The following is a 19,799-nucleotide window of genomic DNA, read 5'->3' as shown; positions in this document are numbered from 1 at the left end:
AGTGACTAAACAAGATAGATGAATGAATCAGTATAAACATAGAGATCTTTCTAAGGAACAGAACTGTGTTCAGAACCCTCTGGAAAGCAGGCCCTTGAAGATTCCACAACTTGCAGCCTCATTTTTCAGGAACCAGTGAAGGGCCCCCTCGTAGAGCTCTCCGGGAGGAGACGGGCCTCTAAACTTTGCTGGGTCAGGCACCAAAGGCGGGTGCCACCAACCTGCCCCTGAGACGCAAGGCCGCCACGCTCTCCTGACACCATCTGTGTTGAAGGGGCTGCCCACCCTCTGGGCTGGCGTCCGATTAATTGCCGTCTGTTGTTCTCCTTTGACAACTAGTTTAACCACCTACATGAACTAGACATGCCGCGTCGTCCTTAATTAAATGTCTGAGGTGAGGCTTCATCTGTGGGGAATTCCTCCCACTGCAGAAGGAACCTCTGGGTTGGCAGCCCGGGACAGCTCAGAGTAGAGGAGTCCAGGCGAGGCTCTGAAACACACCATAGGCCTCACAGGAGGAAGCTTCACTCCTTGGTGAAGCAATTAGATTTTTCCCGGGGCGGGGCCTTAAGTGTCATTCACAGAGGTCTTCATTCCTGAGAGTGTGACCCAGCCTGGAGTTCATAAGATTAAAGTCTTTAATAAGCCCCCCTAGCCGACCCCATAAAAAGCCATCTTCCAAACAAGCCCTCGTGTGGCAGGAAGTGATTAGAGACACCCCGAGGAGATGGTCAGGAAGCTTGATTTGGGGAACAAAATCCTTCTGAGGAAGAGAAAAGATGAGGAGAAGGAAGGGGTGGGGGAGGAGCTGGGGTGAAGGAGGAAGAGGAGAAAGAAGGGGAAGAGGAAGAAGAAGGGGGGAATGGAGGAGGGAAAACCCCTCCAAGAGAAAACAGATTCCAGACTGGCACCATCCCTACCCCCAGGAAACACCACTCAACTAAGAGCATGTGCTGTCAGGTTCGCAACCAGAAGGGCCCGAATCACACCGCCCACTGCAGTCATCCCTGGAGGTCTTTGGAAATGCGAACAAGTTCCTTGATCTTCTTTCTGGGGCAGGACACATGATTTAGGCTGCAGGTGGCCATAGGCATTGAAGCTCCCAGAAGACGGTCCAGGTGATACTCCCCAAGCTGGCCGCTGCCACCAGCCAGCTCTATGGGAGAGCTTCAGGTGGGCTTCTGGAAGGGCATAGCGGTCCGACCCACCCCACACCCACTCTGTTCTCTCTGTGGCGTGGGAGTTCATGTGCTTTAGGAGTTTTTCTTCCCAGTGTGAGGTCTGGCTGGGGTGCAGGTGGTCTAATGACTCGTGGGAGATTCCTGGACCGAGTAGCCCTGCAGAGCAGCCTCGCAGAGCTCAGCTTGACCACGTAAGAGGAACCTGAGCAGGCCTGGCAATGGATGCTGCAGCCTCAAAGGGCCTGGGTTAGCACAATGGGTCAGAGCCCCTCATCTGTCAGCCACGCCCACCCAGCCAGCACTTTCTAGAGGTCCCAGGGATGGCCGCTTCTCCATTTCAGCCCAGACCTTAACAAAAATGTCTACAACAAAAATGTCACTGCCTGGGGCCACCACTGCCTCCCCTTCCCCCAGCAACAGCCTGGTAATGACCCTGTGCCCCTGCACGTGGCTCCCTGGTGCCAGGGCAAAATTAAACCAGGCTGATGGCAACATAGTTATTTGCTGCCTGGGCAATTATTCCCCCCTCCCCCAGCTGCCCAGGGGGACAAGTGGGCCTTATAGAAACCAGAGCCACAGCACAGTTTTAATTATCATGGTCAGGCCAGGGGACGCTGACATGTGGGGCCAAGCCCCACCTTCAATCCCCGAGGAAGACACTTTTATTGCCTCTTAGGGAAGTGAGTGTTTTAGGGCAGCCGATCCTTTACAAGCCGGGTTCTTCCCACACCTGTGCTGCTGCCGTCTGAACCCTTGGAGAATTCCCCAGGGCAGGGCTGCAAGTAGAGATAAAAGAGAGACAGCAGGAAATGTGTAGGGGTCCCCAGAATAAACTGGGTGCCTCTCAGAAAGGGGGCTCCTGGTGGACAGGGCTATGCAGGCAAGGAGGTGTCTTCTGGAAGCAGACGGTGGGTTCTGTGTGGTCTGTCAATGTGCGATTTTGCATTGCAAGGTCCCCCGGGCTCGGCAACAAGCTGAGGACATGGGATGGCTGCTGGGGGGGAGCAGAGCTCTGGTCAGGTTCCCAGGAAGGGGGCGCAACTCCTCCCACCCCACACTCAGCCCCCCAGTGCTTACTGTGTGCTGACGAGAATCAGAAGTGGAGCAGATACAGACGCACTGCTGGGCGGGGCCAGTCTCCGCCGAGCTCCACGGGGACACAGACCAGAGCAGCTGACCCCCACCAGGAGGTCAGGGAGAGGAAGCGGGTGCTCTGCTTGGGAAGGAAGGAGGGGGCTCCTGGCAGATACAAGTGTCCCTCCTGCTTCTTCCTCCTCGGCTCCGGGAGCAGGCTGCTCACACCCTGAAGGCCCCTCCCTTCACCATCAGCCTGAAAGGGAGCCGCCACCCCGTGTAGGAGGAGGGGCCCCGGGCTGGGGGCATCCCTGTGCCGGGCAGCCAGCAACCCCAAATGTCAGCCCTGATGTCAGCCGCAGGCCAGAGGTGTCAGGGCCCTGGCTGCAGCTGCGCTCGCAAGTCGTAAATACCGCCTAAGTGGCTCCTGTCACCTTGCCACAGCCGCGTTTCCATCTGCAGCAGCCCAAGGTGATTAATGAGAATTATCATTAACGCTAATCAGAGCCGTTTGGAGGAGGCTGGGGGAAGGAAGTGCCCTTTGTGGGGCTGCGGAGACCACTCGGAAGGGTGTGCATGCGCGTCGGGGTGCACACTGCTTTGTGCACACGCTCTCATGTGCCCTTGCATACACATGCACTCACATGCACACACGTGCACTCACGTGTGCATGCATACATGTGCACTGTACGTGCATACTCATGGGCACACAAATGCACTCACACGCAAGCACGCACACACAGGATGGGTTCCGAGGCTGCCTAGTGGAAGGGGTCTGGCAGATGGGGAGGAGCTGGCCGGTGTTAAGAACAGCCCTTGCCTGTCATGAAGGCCAGGGAGCCGACTGCCAGTAACACAGGCCTGGCCTAGCACGGCTCAGCCCGGCTGGGACGAACTCTCTCCCTCCAGCACTGAGCGCGCTCTCAACTCAACATGCTTGGCAGCCCATCACAGACTAGACAGGCTTGGCCAAAACCAGAACCAAAGCAGGAGGGGCCATGGCCACACTTTAGGCTTGGGGTGCAGTACAGGGGCCCCGTGTGGGTTCCCTGCTCCTCCATCGGTTGGCACACAGCCTGGACCCCTGTTCCCAGCCCACTCCCACCCCATCACACCGGGGCCGCCTTTTTCCCGTCCGTCTCTGAGGAAGTGGCCGACGGGGCTTCACAGCGGGCTTCCCTGCCCTCCGCATCCTCGCTCGGGGGGCCGTGCGGCTTAAAGATACAAAGTGTCCTTTTATTGGAAATATCAATTCAGAAAGGGGCTAGTAGTAAGCTGAGAATATTTGGATAAACTTGACAGCCCTTAGGACTAAAAAAGACCTTTTGTTCCCTCCAAGAAAAAGGCTGTCGCACCACCCCGGGCTCGCTGGAGCCAGTCCAGAAAAAACTGAGGTCGGAGCAGAAAAGTGATTAGGGCGTCTCGTGAAAGATCTTTCCTCTGGGTCAAATGTTTATTATTATTTAGTTTATTATTTTATTAGAATGTGTGGTTACTGTCCTATTGCATAATACAAAGCTCTGAGCGTGTCTTCGAACACCCAGTCGGGTCCAGCCCAGCCTCCTGGGGCACAAAGGGAACTTTGTGGCCTGTGGGGGGTGGGGTGGGGGGTGGCACCGGCGTGTTTTATTTTGTTCTGCTTTGTTTTTGAGATGTTGACCTGTTTAAGAAGAAGCAGGCATCTCCGGGTGTTTGCCCTCAGACGAGCAGAGGGTTTCCCACGGCTTGGAGGTCTAGCTGTCACAGGGAGGGGTTGCCTCACCTTTTCCAGTGGCGGGAGGTTGTGCATGTGGGTTTCGTGGCAGCTGTGATTCGTGCGGGTCTCCACCAGCAGAGAACCCAGCTGGTGCCCAGAGGGTGGGAACACGGGAGAAGCTCCTTCTCGGCTGACCACCAGCCTGACTTCCAAACAACCACATGGCTTTCCAGAAGAAGCTGGGACCTGATGGGCCGCCAGCCCAGCACCTCGCCAAGAGCCACACCCACATGTCCGAGGCCCAGAAACACACGTGCAGCCCAACGCTGCCCTGGTCTCAGGGCTCTGTCTCCACCTACCGGCCCCCTAAAGAGACCAGTTATTCTCTGAGGTCCCCGTGAATGGACAGCCCTCCAGAACCCACGCGAGATGAAAATCAGACCTAAATGGATCCTCTTCTGCTCAAACACACAAAAAGGAGAAAAACCCATCTGACTCAAGTTGCTGGAGGAAAATGAGCCAACCTCGAGTGAGAGGGCCCTTCGCAAGGTGGGAGAGACACACACCCCCAACCCTCAAAAGGAAACCAGGTTGCTGTCTGCAAGCAGACTGGTCATGCAAACAGCCTAGGATCTGAGTCCCTTGGGAATCCAGAAATTTCTCCATCACCGGCCTCTGCAGAAAAACCTCACCTGGTGGGTGTTCTCCCGGGTCTTGAGCATGGGCCGTAGAGCTGCCTCTGTGAGGAGTCACACCCACGTGCTTTGGGGACAGGGTGACAGTGGACCCCGGGCAAAGCAAGCTAGAGGTTCACTTTCAAATGCACCTTGGTCCCTGTCCTGTACCAGTGAGATGCCAAATCCCACAGGCCTGTATTCTAACTCTATGTGTCAGATATGGACTGGGCCTCCAATGTGCACCGCAAGATTTTAAGGAGACAGTGTCTTCAGAGAGGATTTCTGCTTCCACCCTAGAAAATACACATAAATGTAAAATACTGACAAAAGTGGAAGTTGTCATGCATATTAAAGTAATTACATTTAGGAAATTCCCTGGCAGTCCAGTGGTTAAGACTCTGAGCTTCCAATACAGATCTGCTCCCTGGTTGAGGAACTAAGATCCCACCTGCCACGTGGTGAGGCTAGGAAAAAATATTAAATTTTAAAAGTCATCTTTAAAAATGAAATAATTACATTTATGGGTTTATTTTTCATAATTCATAGTTGATATGACAGAATTGTTGGAGCGGAAAGTGAGTATACTTATTTTAAATTCAGTTCAACTTAATTTAAATTCAGTTTCAATTCAGTTACGTTTTTCATTACATTTTTTTTTAAATTAAGTATTTAAATAGGAAAAAACATTTGTCATTAAAAACAAGGCACTTGGGAAAGAATCAAAGAGGTTATTTTTCCTTAAAAGATCATTTTTAAATAGTCATCATTTGGAGAGGAAGACTAAACAAAAGGAATTTAAAATAAAAGTAAAGTAATAGATGTTTGGAAAATAAGAGATGAAGGATGTTTTCCATCTGACCTCCCCAAAGGCTGAGACTCCCCACAAAGGCAAGGAACCTTCTAGAAAAGAGCTTGGACCCCAGCAGAGGGCAGGAGCTGGTGATACTTAGGAAAACCACCAGCTGGGTGAACATTCCTGCCCTCCCTGGCCTCAGCAAGCACTGCCTCTCTGCCTGGAGCAGCCCCAAACATGCCTCGTAGAGTCAGATGCCCACACGAGCCAGTAGTCACCATGTGGAGCAGTTCTGCCAGGCTCCAGGACACAGTTCCCAGCTCAGGTTGCTACTGTTGCTGCTAAGTCGCTTCAGTCGTGTCCAACTCTGTGCAACCTCAGAGACGACAGCCCACCAGGCTCCCCCGTGCATGGGATTCTTCAAGCAAGAATGCTGGAGCGGGTTGCCATTTCCTTCTCAGTCACACCCAATTCCAGGCTCCTGCACCTTCACCTGATGGACATCTGGGGGCGTCTTGGGCCCTGGAGATTCATGATCAAGCTCTGGGTGCCCAGAGCTGGCTAGGAAGATTTCAGAGCAAACCGTTCTCTGCCCACAGCTGTGCAGAAGCCAGAGATCCAGGGAGCCAAAATGCAGAGGAGACCACCAACCCCCTCTTCCCCACACACAGAGCCCCCAGCTGCTTCCACTCCGGGGTAGGAAGGAACCGTCTCTGCACACACGCAGCCCCTCGTCTTAAGAGAGCTCCAGTCCAATCGGGAAACCGGGGGAGTGGGGGGCAGGGGTCCCGACTCAGGACAGCAGCCGGGTGAGCTGCTTCACTTTAATTAAGCAGAGCAGCGTGTTCCCTTTTTCCATGGGTTTTATTCGGGTCCTGACGACGTCAATAGAAACAGATCTGCCAGAATAAGTCATACGCAGCTCACTCAAGGGAAGAGAGAAATGTGCCCTCCCATCCTTGCCTCTCTCCAAAGAGAAAAACACAATAGCGGAATCCACAAGAAAGATTCCGATTAGAATGTTCCGAGGCTCTTAAACACCCCCGTTTAAATTCTGGGTAATCGGCGGCATTGTGCTGCCCCTGAAGAGGCTGTAGGGTTGGTGGGTGCCGTTCAGAACCATTTGTGTCATATGAATGCTGATGATTAGATTTTTAATAAACCGTTTCAATTCTATTTCCTGGGCTTGAATAGATGTTTGCACTTGGCTGGTGTGGACTTGAAAGGGGTCCAGGTAATATCATTGTGGGGGACATACTCTTAATTCCTTTAATATATTTTGTCAAAGGTGACTGGCTGTAGAAACTGGCTGGAACACAGGGAGAGGGGGAGAGCGATTGAATTTAATTGGCTCCATTTGTCATTCAAGACTGACTTCGCCGCACCTCTGTCTATGAATCATTTCCAAATTTGCTGGTCTGACCCAGTGTGCCCACAGCTTGGGAAGGAAGCTGGCTTTGGGTTCCCAGGGCAACATCTCGGGCTGGGCTCTCATCCGAGGGCAGGGCTGGCATGAGGCTCAAGGTCCATCAGGGAGCATCTCTATCGGCCTCTCGGTGGGATGATGGTGCATGAGAACCAGGGAATACAGGAGATCACAGGATCTAGAAAACTAGCATCGCAGTCTCAGGCTCTTAACATTCCACTGCCGATGTGCCGGGAGGATTGGGGGCCAGAGAAAGGAGGAGCCCATCGGGTTCCAGTTCCAGGGCCCCGGGACCCCTCCCTACTCAGCCAACTAGATGACAGCTGAATCCTAGGAAGTGGAGCCATTACAACAAAGTGTTCAGAGGGAAACACGCCTCCTCTCCCTGTAAAGCTTGGGGTCAGCCAGCACTCTCACCTGTGATACCTGGCTGCTCGGGAGGAAGCTGGAGCTAGCCTCTAAATGGGCATCCAGACACTTCACCAGAAGCTCTTGCCTGTGGCCATTTTTGTCTGTCGATGAGCAGTGCTTGTGATGGGCTTAGCAAGGTATTTGCTGAGAGCTGGCCGGTTGAATTTCGAGCTATTTGCAGGAGCTGATCTCAGAACATGAGGCCTGATTCAGAGGCAACGAGTCATGGAGCTTCTCTAGATGGTTGAATCCCCTGGAGAAGGAAGAAGGATGGGCCCTGAGAGACTGAGTCAGCAGTGGGGGGCTGGCCACTGAGTCACAATATAACCTGGTTCAATGCGTCCCAGCTGCCGTCAAACCTTCCACGTGTGCATACAGGGTGCTGAGATGGACAGGCCAGCCCAGCCTCTGCCCTGGGAATAGGATATTGCCAAATTGACCTCAGGGGAGATTACACTGTGACACTGTGTGCAGGACAGACATGCTGTAAAGCTGGATTCCAGGATAGATTGCAACTCTGATTTCCAGAGAGGGAGAGAGACTGAAAGGAGAGTCTGTATGCCCTTTAGCAGAATCCATGGAGGAATGAGAAGGTAAAGGGTCCCGAATGTGACAAGGGGACACGAGGAAAGAAAGACCCTTGGACCCTTGGAATATTGGGGGACATTCTCAGTTGTCTTAAGGCACCTACCCATTCTTTGTCACCCAAACATTTATTGAGCACCCACTGTCCCTGGCCATGGGAATCAGGCAGATGAGACCTTCAAAGCCCTCATTGTGCAGGGGAGGAGAAAGAAATTGTGTGGGCAGGACAGCCACGGTCTATCATCGTCCTTACTATGATGAGGCAGGTGCTGTGAGAGCCCCTCAGAGGGGTCCACCCTGAATGATCAGGGCATTTTTCCTGCAAGAGGTGTCCCTGTGTTCTTCTACTTTTATGTCTCTCAGCAGAGTATTTCCTTCTGGCTCACCTTGGGAGTTGGAGAAAGCCAGAAGTGTCTGAGTAGGCTAGAAGTACTCTGTACCTCATTCATCCATCCAACCAGCCATTCATCCATTCACTCATCCATCCATCCAACCATCCATCCAATTATCCCCTCATCCATCCATTCTTTCATCCAATCACCCACTCAAACATCCATCTAGCCAACTATCTGGTCATCCATCTATCCAACTATCCATCCCTCCATCTATCCATTCACCCAACCATCCATTCATCCAACTATTTGCTGATCCATCCATCCATTTCCATTTATCCAGCTGCTCCCTCATCCATCCATCCATTCATCCAACTACTCCCTCATCCATCCATCCATCCACTCATACATCCTTCTATCCAACCATCTGATCATCCATCTATCCCACCATCTACCCATTCATTCATCCACTCATCCACCCACCATCTATCCTTCCATGGACTTGTTCAGTAAGCCCCATGTGAACACTGGTCCTTGGTGAGTTGGGAAGCTTCAGTTGCTCTTGGCCACCATCCTCTGGTAGAGCAGAGGTGAAAAGGGCAGGACTGGCCAGGATATATGGTTCCCACAGGTCACAAAATGGGCAAGACAGGCAGCCAGTGTGCAGTGTCCAGCTGGTCTGCCCCTTTCCAGCTGTTCAGCATTAGGCTGGTTACTTCACTCCTCTGTGCTCAGCTTTCTCATCTACAAATGTGGCTACAACAGAGGCTCCCCAGCAGGGAGAGGAGCTTCTAGTAACCTGGTAGTGAGACTTAGCAGCGACCAGCGGTGGGGGTGACGTCAGCAGTCTGTAGTCGCCCCCTCCTGACCAAGGGTGGGTGGAGAGAGCCCTGGAGCAGCCTCTGCACATCACTGACTTCCAGAGATGAGGAGGATGTCTAAGAGGAAGGGGGAGAAGCCTGAGCCTTTCTCAGCCCTGTGTGTCCGCTTCTCTGAAAGCTGCATCTGGACAGTACCCCCGGTGCAGCCCATGTCGGCTATTGTCCATGATGACGGGGTCATCTGAGAGGGGCTGAGGTTGTGGGCTGGAGGGAGCACAGTGCTATGCTAGGGTCAGAAAGTGAAGTGAGGAGGTCCTGGGCATCCCTGGGGGCTCCTCAGCCTGACACTTGGCTCCCACACTGGGGCTTGTGTCCAGCAAAGAAAAGGTCCAGGCAGCCCCACCCCACCCCACCCCCAGGCCTCAGGGAGCATGCTTGCTATTTTGGGAAGCCCCCGCCCCTAATGTACAGCAGCTTAGCCATTGTGGGAATTCCTCCTGCACCTGCTAGTGGGTAGGCGGGGGAGCCCCGTTCACAAGCTCTGCAGTTTGTCACCATCAGTGTGGCCAGAGAAAGGTTATGAATGTGACACCTCCCGGGGGCCTCGCATCAACTCAACGACAGAGAAACCGCTTCCTGTGGGCAGCCCCTGGGCTCCTGCCTTGCCCCTCACAAGGATGCTGCCGCAAGCCTTTGGTTTGGGGTGTTTGGGCTTTTTTTTTTTTCCAATCTTTTTTATGATCAAGAATCAAACGCAAGGGTGTCACTTCAGAATGTCACAGCTGAGTCTGTGGTCATGTGCAGACTTCAGGCTCAGAGACTTCTGCTCCCAACCCAGCTTCAAGTCAAATCAGGGTTTGAAAAAGTGTCTGGGTTGTTAGCGATTTAACCACGGCAGCCCAGGGAGCCTGCAGCCTGCTGTGGGGCCAGGACAGGGGTGGGCGTGGAGCTCGCTAGCTGGAGTGGAGGTGGTTAACAAGCCAGGCCAGGATTTCGAGGGTCTTCTCTGTCCCTGTAGCCATTACCTGTCCAAACCGTCCCAGGTGTTGGCCCCAGAACGGCTGCTCAGGATTCTGCCCCTCACTGAGAACCAAACTACCTGCCCAGCCCCCAGGTCCAGCTGCTGTTGGCTGGACTCAAGGTGAACGTTTTCACTCCACAAGGAGCAGAGCCTCCAGCCTCATGGGAGCCCCCATGAGACTGGGCCTTGCATGCTGGTGTTTGTCTTGAGGGCTTCCCCGGTGGCTCAGATGGTAAAGAATCTGCCTGCAATGCCAGAGGCCCGGGTTCGATCCCTGGGTCAGGAAGATCCCCTGGAGAAGGGAAAGGCAATCCACTGAAGTATTCTTGCCTGGAGAATCCCATGGACAGGGGAGTCTGGCGGGCTGCAGTCCATGCGGTTGCAAAGAGTGAGCAACTAACATCTGCAGGATGACCACGTGGGGGGCCCCACGAGGCATTCCTGGGTCCCCAGCTATGGTGCCAGGGCAGGGGGATGAAGGAGGAAAGGGCCACACCTGGGTTATTAGAGTCAGAAACCTCCGCAGGAGCCCATCTGGAGAGAGGGAACCTCCCTCCAGACACCAGCCATCTCCTTGGGATGGAGTTAAAGTGAGGCTGGGAGCCGGTCCGAGCTCTGCAGGTGTCAGCCCCATTTGGGTGGTTCAGGCTCAGCCTGAGGTTCTTACTTTGACCCTGCTGTCCACACAGCCACCGAAATGCCATCTCAGTGCTCGTAAGAAATGCCCCAGAAAGGGGACTTCCCTGGCAGTCCAGTGCTTGGGACTTCGACATCGGGTTCAATCCCTGGTTGGGGAGATAAGATCCCACACGTTGTTGTTTAGTTGCTAAGTCGTGTCCAACTCTATGCAGCTCCATGGACTGCAGCCCACCAGGCTCCTCTGTCCATGGGATTTCCCAAGCAGGAAAACTGGAGTGGGTTGCCACTGGCTTCTTCAAGGTATCATCCCAACCGAGGGATGGAACCCTCATCTTCTGCACTGGAAGATGATTCTTTACCACTGAGCCACCAGGGAAGCAAGATCCCACATTCCTTGTGGACAAAAAATCAAAATGTAAAACAGAAGTACTATTGTAACAAATTCAATAAAGACTTCAAAATTGGTCCACATCAAAAAAAAAAAAACTTTAAGAAAGAAAGAAGTGCCCAAGAAAGGCCACAGAATTCTTGTGCCACCATGTGCTACCAGCATTGCACTGAAGATAGAGCCTCTGGGCAAAGGTGCCCTCTCAAGTGACCACAGCTCCCCACCACCCCATGAGGGGAGGGGCCCAGGAAGCCTCCCCTCGAGCCCCCAGGCTCAACCGCTGGCCTGGGTCTATGAGGCGGGCCCCCTCCTGCTGAGAGCTGCAGTCAACCTAGGTCTCCCTGCAGTGACCAGGGCTTTCTCTCTGGGGACAGCCCCAAAACTCCAGATATTGACAGGAGAGACCCCATACAGGTGGGCAGAGGGACCCTTTTTTAATTAATTTTTATTGGAATATAGTTGATTGACAATGTTCTGTTAGTTTCTACAGTACAGCAAGGTGAATCAGTTATGCATATTCATAGATCCACTCTTTCTAGCTTCTTTATTCATACAGGTTATTATAAGGTATTGAGCATATTTCCCTTTGCTATACAATAGGTCCTTATGAGTTATCTATTTTATATATAGTGTATATATATATATACACTATATATATATAGTGTATTTGTTAATTTCACACTCCTAATTTACCCCTCCCCTGTCTTCCCCCCTGGTAACCGTAAGTTTGCTTTCTAAGTCTGTGACTGTTTCTGTTTTATAAACAGGCTCATTTGTACTGTTTTTTTTTAGATTCCACATATAAGTAATATCATATGAAACTTGTCTGTCTCTGACCTATTTTACTCAGTATGACTCTCTCTAGGTCCATCTACGTCGCTGCAAATGGCATTATTTCGTCCCTTTTATGACTGGGTAATATTCCATTGTGTATGTGAACCGCATGTTTACCCATCCCTCTTTCAGTGGGTGCTTAGGCTGCTTTCGTGTCCTGGCTGTTGTGAATAGTGCGGCAGTGAATGTTGTGATCAGAGGGATATTTGAAGGGAGACACCCAAGATGGAGCCTGTTTGCTGAGGGCCCCTCTCCTACCCACTACCAGGGCTGGTTTTTCACTCGGGAGCCCCAGGCAGCCTATGGAAGACTCCTGACTGCCCTGGAGTCTGGGCTTCTTACCCACCTGGCAGACCCAGGAGGGGGCCCTGCTTCTGACCAGCAACCTCGTCATCCTGTAGTGGGCATGCCCCCACCCTGACCCAGCATATTTCTGAAGAACAGATGAGCAGATGCCAAGAGCCAAAGAGGCAGCAGACACCCACTGCCATCCGTGGCCAAAGCTGCTTCCCCGCAGCACCTGTGCCCTTGAGCGTGGCATAGCTATGGGCATGGGGCTCTGTTTGGGATGTCTTCACAGAGCTAGCAAGGACAAGCCAAGTGTTCTTACAGTGTGAGTGCTTGCAAGGAGCCCTAGGTCTCTATAGAAAACAAGAAAGAGGCTATCTAGTTTCAAAGAGGAAACCGAAGCAGGAGCCCAGATAACCCCTGTGTTGTCACATTCCGAGTTTATAATGTCTAGCCTGGAAAGGTAACTATGATCAGAGAGTCTGCCTCCCTCTGGAGCACCCTAGAGGGATGACCACTGAGACCTCCTTGAATTGCCACAGTGACGGGGCACTCTTCCCCTCGTGAGGTTCCTTGCCCACCCCATGGCCTGCCTGTAGGGGCATCTCAGCTCCTGGTCTGAGGTTTCAGGGGACCCCTCCAGTTGCCAATCACCCTGAGGGGCTTCTGTGTCTGAGTGAGCCTCTCATTCATTGATTTCCCAGCAGACTTAAGGGCACTGGTTTCAATCCTCAATTTTCCTGTTCATTTCTGATGGGTCAGGACCATGAGCTATGGCCACTGACACAGCCTGCCGTGAAGGACGGAACGTGCAAGGAGGAAGCTAAGCCCCCAAACACCCGACTCAGCAGGAGCCCTCTGGGCACACCAAGGGCCAGGGACTCTCAGAACAGCCTGCACAGCCCTGCCTTCACTGAAGCCCCTCTTCTTGTCCCTCGGGCTCTGTTGGCGAGACCAGGAGTGTAAGTCGTGCTCTAGGCCAGGCGATGCTCGGCGATGCCCACTACAGGATGCTCCATTTACTCTCCAGTTTTCTGAGATGCACACAGACACTGCTGGGAGAGTTGTGCAGGACCCTGCTGAGGAGGGAAAGGAAAAAAAAAGGAGAAATAAACTAAGAATCAGATGGAAGGGAAGGAGGAGAGAGGAGAGCCCAGGCATGTGGCAGCACAGAGTACTGGGGCATTTTGTGGGAGGTGGTCTGTGAACCTGAGGAAGCACTGTGGCACCTGGAGGTCAGGATTTTGAGGGGAAAGGCTCTGAGAATCCTGGGGGTGTCACCTAGCATTTGGGTATGTCACTGATTCCTGGTCTGGTCTTTGCAGGCATCTGTGGACCCTGAAAACAGAGAGTGTGGTTGCTGGGGTCTGGCTCTCAGTGGAGAGGCTCTGCCCCCCACTAACAGGAGCAGCTCCCTAGGCAGGGGCCTGGGGCAGCTGCCTAATGGGTTCTGAGCAGCCAGGAAGGAGAGGGCCTGGGAGTCTGGCCCCCTGGCCCCTGCGACCTGCTGCTGTACCATCATGGTCCCCCTCCCAGGCACCAGCTTCCTCTACAGAACCCCCATTCTGGGCTGTGCTGTTGGGACCCTGAGACCAAGACCCTCTGGCTCTTATCCCCCACCACGCATGCCCCACTGCCCTGGAACTGTCCCACGGAGACCACAGTCAGCAGCCATGCCCTAGGAGCCCCACATGGCTCCTTCCAAGCACAAGCCCGTGGACACTGGCTCTCTCTACCCCACCCCCTTCATGGGCTTAGGAGACAGGCTGGTGTCTGTCTTGGAGGAACAGTGTCCATGAGTTACCTGCTCCCCCTGGAAGCACGCCCTCCTTTCCCCCTTCCCCCTCCTTCTCCCCCGCTCCACCACTGCCTTCCTCTCAGCCTGAGCAGGTGGGGCCCAGTGACCCGCCCCCAGGACTCCTATCTCCTGGGCAGCCGGGTGACCCTGTCCCGCCAGTGCTTGGTCATGTCACCACCGAGCCCATAATGAGAGTCAGGACGGAGGATTTACGAGCTCATCCAGGCTCCACGTCCGCACCCAGCAGAGGTGTTTTCAGAAAGCCTTTCCCCCACCTCCTTCCATCACAAGAATGGACTTTCTGTTCCAGCTACTCGTGGATGCCATAAATCCTGGCATGTGTGTGTGCACGTGTGTGCGTGCACATGTGCACATGCGAGTGCCTGTGGGCAGGACAGACTGCACAGCTTGGTGGCTGGATGTGTGGCTCTGAATCAGCTCAAGAAGGTGTCTGGATGAGAAGGATGAGACCTACCACTGGTCCCAGCACTGGGCTCAGGCCTCTTCTGCGCCGAGTTGCAGTAGCAGGACATGGAGCTGAGGGGCCGGACTCCCAGGCCTGCTCCTTCCTGGCTGCTCAGAACCCATTAGACAGCTGACTACAGACATGTCCGCATCCCCGCTGGCATGCACACCCCGGACGGGCCCATTAAACGTGAGGGAACAGGCCCAGCAGCGAGCCCACAGATTCAAAGTGCAAGAAACCTCAAATGATGTGCAAAAAAAATTGTCAAGGTTAAGAATTTTTCCATGCCTTTGCTTCATACTCGGCCTTGCTGGTGGGGGTGATTTACGAGCTGGGGAAGCTGGTGGGGGGATAAGGGGTGGGGAGGCCAGTGGGGGAAAGTGGGCAGGAGGGCAGCTTTCTTTGGAGGTTCCGGGGCCCCCAAGGCTCAGCCCCGAGCAGCCCAGAGTCAGGCTTTGAGTGCCATCAGGCAGGGGGTCCAGACCTCAGATCTGCAGAGAGACCCCGCCTGAGGCCGTAGCAGCCTCTAGGCCACTGCCTGCCAATGTCGCCCTAGGAGATTTGGGAGTAGGGGGTGGCTGACCCTCCCTCATTCATGAACCGAGCTTGCAGCCTGGGCCATGGGCTCTAATGTCACCCACTACTTCTCTGTCCATTTCTACCAGTATTGGCCTCCTGAGACAAGGCCCTTACACAGAACAAACCAGGCCTCAGGCCCTGCTGAGCTGGACCTTGACCTGTCCTTATGGGCCCTGGAAGGTCTTATTCCGAAAGAGGCAGGAGAGGGGACCTGTGGCCACTTGGGCCTGCTTGCTGGGTCCCAGAGCAGACAGGGAGACCCCCTCTCTGACTCCAGACAGCATGCAATGAAGATGGGGGGGCCTGGGCTGGGGGATGCCCTGCTCCAGGGGGCCTCTGCCAGCCTCCACCCAGGAGGTCCGCAGTGGTGAGCAGGGGGCAGTGCTGGCTCAGAGAGAGACCTCAGCCCACTCATGTAGTAATACGAGCGTCCTGGAGGCCACATCCATGGCTGTGAGGAGAGAAGGGCAGAGACAGAAGGAAAGGAGGCCAAGGGGAGATGAACATCACTGCCCATTTCTCCCCATCTGGAGTCAGAAACGGCACAGCCCACCAGGGCCCCAAACAAGAAGCCAGGCCTACAGCCTCCTGCCCACCTGGCCTGAGGCCTGAGCTGGGGCCACTCCTAGGAACATCTCTCTGGTCCGAAGCAGAAAAGCAGCAGCTTCCAGATCAGACTTCTGTCCTCCTGGTCCATCATCCAGGTGTGCCCAGGTGTGCCCTAGTGTGCCCCACAGAGATAAGACTGAGACAGGGTCCTGGCGACAGGGTTAAGGCCTCTAAGACCCACACTACCCAACCTGGTCCTGCATTGCCGCTTTGGGGACCCAACACCAGGGTTTCTTGTGCCTCCCTGGAGGAAAGGTCAGCCTCCCCTGCTACCTCTCAGGGAGGAAGGGTTTATTCTCTTTGGGAGGAAGAAGTTAACCAAGACCTCCTCTGTCACCCCAGAAAACCACCTGGGGTGCTCACGAGGGAGAAGGGATCCCTGGACCTTCAGAGGTTTTCAGGAAGTGATAGCCACCCTGTGGTCGTCCAAGTGGTTGAGCTTGGGAACCAGGGAAGTTTCCCAAGAGGGGCTGCTGACCACACAGGGAAGACACACCAGGAGCTGGGCAGGGGACCTGGAGTATTTATTGCCTCTGAGCTCTGGGCCCTGCACCCAAGAAGGATGGAGACAGGCTGGAGGCCCTGCAACAGTGTCCACGCAGGTGAGCCACTGGCTGTGTCCGTGTTCAGACACACTTGAGAGGCCTGTGGATGTTTGGTGAATGTGGGCCATCACGTGGAGGAGAGATGCCTGCTCTGGGAGGACTGAGAGGGGCTGAGTAGGAGGGAGGGTCATGCCGTGCCCCACTAGGGATGCACTGGATTGTCTGGGTGGCCGCAGGGCTGTGCGCATGCCCACAGGTGTGCAGGCAGAGGTGTGGACCTGCTCCCACACTCAGGCAGGGCATGGGTATGGGGCTGGGGGATGAACCTGGGATCGTCCAGCCGTCTTACAGTGGTGCAGAATCTGCTAGAACCAAGAGTCAATGGGCTGTCCTTGATCTGGCCTTCTGGGCTTCTCTGTCCCACCCCCCATAAGTCCTTTGAGAAATGAAGGGTCAAGCACCATCCCGGGGGTGACAGGAGACACAGGGGTGCGCACACGATGGTTGCAATGGCTCACAGTGTCATTTACCATCTCTGCATATCCCAGACTGGACCGTGGGCCACTGGACCGTGGACCCAGACTGAGGCCCATTCGCAGGGTGGTGAGGGAGACTGAGAGAAACAGACAGAGAGAGTTGGCCAGCCCCCACCCGGCCACACCCAGCTGTGAAGATGCTGGATGAGGGTCACAGGGACAGAGTAGGGAGGAGTGGGGTGGGGGGTCCCTGGCCCTTGGCCACCCGGCCCCCCTTCCTCCCTGTGATGCAGGGAGGTGGCGGGCGCCTCGCCGAGTGGAGGTGCCACTAACCACAGCTTTGCTTGGTGGGTCTCTTGTGGGTTTCCTGCAGTTGGGGTGGGAGGTAAGAGGAGGGGCCGACGAGAGGCATTAGTGCTGGGGGCGGGGCCTCTCCCTGTGGCCTGGACTCCCTCCTCGAGCCCACAGTGACCTCCTGGTGTGGCCAAGAGCAGAGCGTGGCCCTTCACCCCTGCAGCCACACTGTCCCAGGCTCTCTGGGCTCTCACCTTTCTTTCAGAATGAGGCCCATTCGCTTAAAGTCTCCAAAATGGAGAATCATCAGAGTGGAGGCCTCTGGACTCACAGCCCCGTCCAGGTCAGCTCAGCAGCTGCTCGGAGACTCGTTGTGACAGGGCGGCTGCCATGGGCTCCAGGGGGTGGGGTGTGGTCACACACAAGGACTGCAGGCATGTTCTGGGCCTGCCACAGCAAAGCGGCCACCTCCCGAAACCTTGCTGACTCACTGGCTGGGCAGGACCCTTGGTCATTTAGAAAGTGTCCATGGACGTTTGGGAGGCATCTGAGCTGTTTGTAAAGTGTCCTGATTCTCTGGCCAGAAATGGGCTTCTCAGGCCTCAGGGGCAGCCTCCTTCCCTTCCCGGGTCCTTACCTGTTCATCAGATGGCACTGGGGAGACCCCAGGGAATCTATAGGCTGTGGCACCTATATTTAGCCTCCTCAGTTTGTCCCCTGCCCTGACTTTACTGGGTCCTTCTGACACCTGCTCCTATCACATCTGCCCACCTGAACACATCTGCCCACCCACCTGAATGCACCTGCCCACCTGGATACCCTTGCCTACCTGGACACCTCTACCCACCTAAACATCCCTGCCTACCTGGACACACTTGCCCACCTGAATAATCCTGACCACCTGGACACCCTTGCCAACTTGGACACACCTACCCACCTGGAAACACTTGCCCACCTGAACAGTCCTGCCCACCTGAACAGTCCTGCCCACCTGGACACTCTTGCCAACCTGGACACATGCCCACCTGGACATCTGTGCCTACCTGGACACCCCTGCCCACCTGAACAATCCTGCCCACCTAGACAATCCTGCCCACCTAGACAATCCTGCCCAAATGAATTATTCTGCCCACCTGGACACCCCTGCCCACCTGGACACCCCTGGCAACCTGGACAATCCTACCCACCTGAATTATCCTGCCCACCTGGATACCCCTTGCCCAGCTAGACATCCCTGCCCATCAGAACATATACTTCCGGTCCTCAGTGTAGTGGTGTCCTCAGCCCCACCCCCTCCCCTCCTAGCCTCTCAGCCCAGCTGCCCAGGAAGCTCGCCCACAGTGCCACCGGGCTCCACAGCTCTGGATCTCTGAGCAGGCACTGATAGAGCAGATGGGAGGGACTCTGCCTACAGTTCCCACTTCAGGGAGGCACCCCTCAGCAGGGCCAGCAGTCAGGTCTTCTGGGAGATGGCCTGCTCGGAGGTGCACGTGCAGGAGAAGCACCCTGCCTGTCAGAATCATGTTCAGAGAGCACAGCAACAACAAAGTACCTAACGCAGGTCGGACCCACGGGGCCTCTGCAGGCAGGGCGTCTGCAAGCCCCCAGTGTCAGGTGGAAACTTCCACTTTTAAGAAAACCCAACGGTTCTCCTTCTTGCAGGCTGCTGTGAACACGCACGCACGCTTGCACACATGCGCACACAGGCACACACGCGTGCGCACAGGCACGTGCACAGAGATGCACCTGCAGCCACACCCCAACCACACCTTCACCTTCGAGATCGCTCATCTCCAGCCCACACCCCGTGCTCTCAGCAGAGGGCTCTGCTCTCGGACACAGCGGCCTCTGCTTTCTCACATGTGGGGCGGCTCGCTGGGGAGTTTTTGCAGCCCCAGTGGCACTTTTATGGCTCTGCCAGGGCAGTGATCTACTCGGTGAGAAAGACAGGGCCATCCTCCTACCTCTGCACTGGGCCCCCTCCCGGAGGCTTTTGATTATGGGTGGGCCGAGTGCCTCGCCGATGCCCGGAGGGTCGGCTAATGTCCAGTGGCTGAACGGCCTTCCTCCTCTGAGGAAGCGGTGACTTCTCTCGCTGGGCAAACACGGAGTGCGTCGGCTCTAGCACACAGGATGCCTCTGAGCTTTCTTGGTTCTCTCTCTTGCCCGGCAGATCTCCGAGGACCTGGACAGCGGGAAGCTCTGCGTGGATGCTCAGCAGGCCGGGGCTGGCAGCTGGCTCAAGTACATCCGCGTGGCATGCTCCTGTGACGACCAGAACCTCACCATGTGTCAGATCAACGAGCAGGTAGGTCCGGCTCGCATGGAGCCTTCTCCTCGGGGCCTTGGTACTGAGGAGGACGGGAATGGGGGCGCCGAGGTGAAGGGTTAACCGCGCCTCTGCCAAGCCCATCCTGCAGCGGGGGCGGGGAGGGCTACTTGACACTTGGCCAGTGCCGAGTTTCCGGGAACTTGGTGACACCCCACGAATGCCTTTGTGCCATGGCCTCGCCTGGGGCTGATGGGGCCTGAGAGCCGAAACATGATGGTTTATGGGAAGAAACGTGGCCAGGAGCAGGCAGGGACCGAAACCACAGGGTCCACGTTCCGACAAATGTCACCCATGTGAGAGAAGTGGAGGACCAGATCCCTCTGCTTGAGAGTCGTGTCTGGATGGCTGTTCATCCCAGCTGCCTGGAAGGGTTCCACACTTGCCATCTGGAAGGCTGAGGCGAGACCCCAGCTACCCAGAGGTCCCCGGAATCGCTGCGACAGCATAGCCAGCCTGCAGAAGTGACCAGCCACGTTTTGCACAAATCCTGGCCCTGCTGGAAGCCAATTGATGTTTTTCCTGAGCTGCACGGTC

General features: G+C 55.1%; 1 protein-coding gene and 2 long non-coding RNA genes across 7 annotated transcripts in view; 1 reads left to right on the top strand and 2 right to left on the bottom strand.

Moving 5' to 3' along the window:
- PRDM16 (PR/SET domain 16) overlaps window positions 1-19,799 on the top strand; it is a 338,117-nt gene that overhangs the window by 263,039 nt on the left and 55,279 nt on the right. For 4 of the 5 annotated variants that reach the window (XM_069544868.1, XM_069544867.1, XM_069544866.1 and 1 more), the window contains exon 4: window positions 19,107-19,241. In XM_069544868.1, coding sequence (XP_069400969.1) covers window positions 19,107-19,241 — 135 coding nt within the window. Of the gene's footprint in view, window positions 1-18,695; window positions 18,871-19,106; window positions 19,242-19,799 lie in introns of those variants that run through there. The other variant, XM_069544869.1, reaches the window with a different exon arrangement.
- Window positions 1,766-2,597, bottom strand: LOC138416114 (uncharacterized). The gene is made up of 2 exons (XR_011247546.1): window positions 2,259-2,597; window positions 1,766-2,175 (listed from the first exon to the last, which is right to left on the bottom strand). It is a non-coding gene; the product is annotated as an uncharacterized lncRNA (long non-coding RNA).
- LOC138416115 (uncharacterized) lies at window positions 11,487-19,286 on the bottom strand. The gene is made up of 2 exons (XR_011247547.1): window positions 18,898-19,286; window positions 11,487-13,242 (listed from the first exon to the last, which is right to left on the bottom strand). It is a non-coding gene; the product is annotated as an uncharacterized lncRNA (long non-coding RNA).

Source organism: Ovis canadensis, chromosome 12 (genome assembly GCF_042477335.2).
Source record: "Ovis canadensis isolate MfBH-ARS-UI-01 breed Bighorn chromosome 12, ARS-UI_OviCan_v2, whole genome shotgun sequence".
In the NCBI taxonomy this organism is placed as follows: Eukaryota; Metazoa; Chordata; class Mammalia; order Artiodactyla; family Bovidae; genus Ovis; species Ovis canadensis.
The sequence above is the reverse complement of the archived record's forward strand: the minus strand, read 5'-3'. Positions and strand labels throughout refer to the sequence as shown.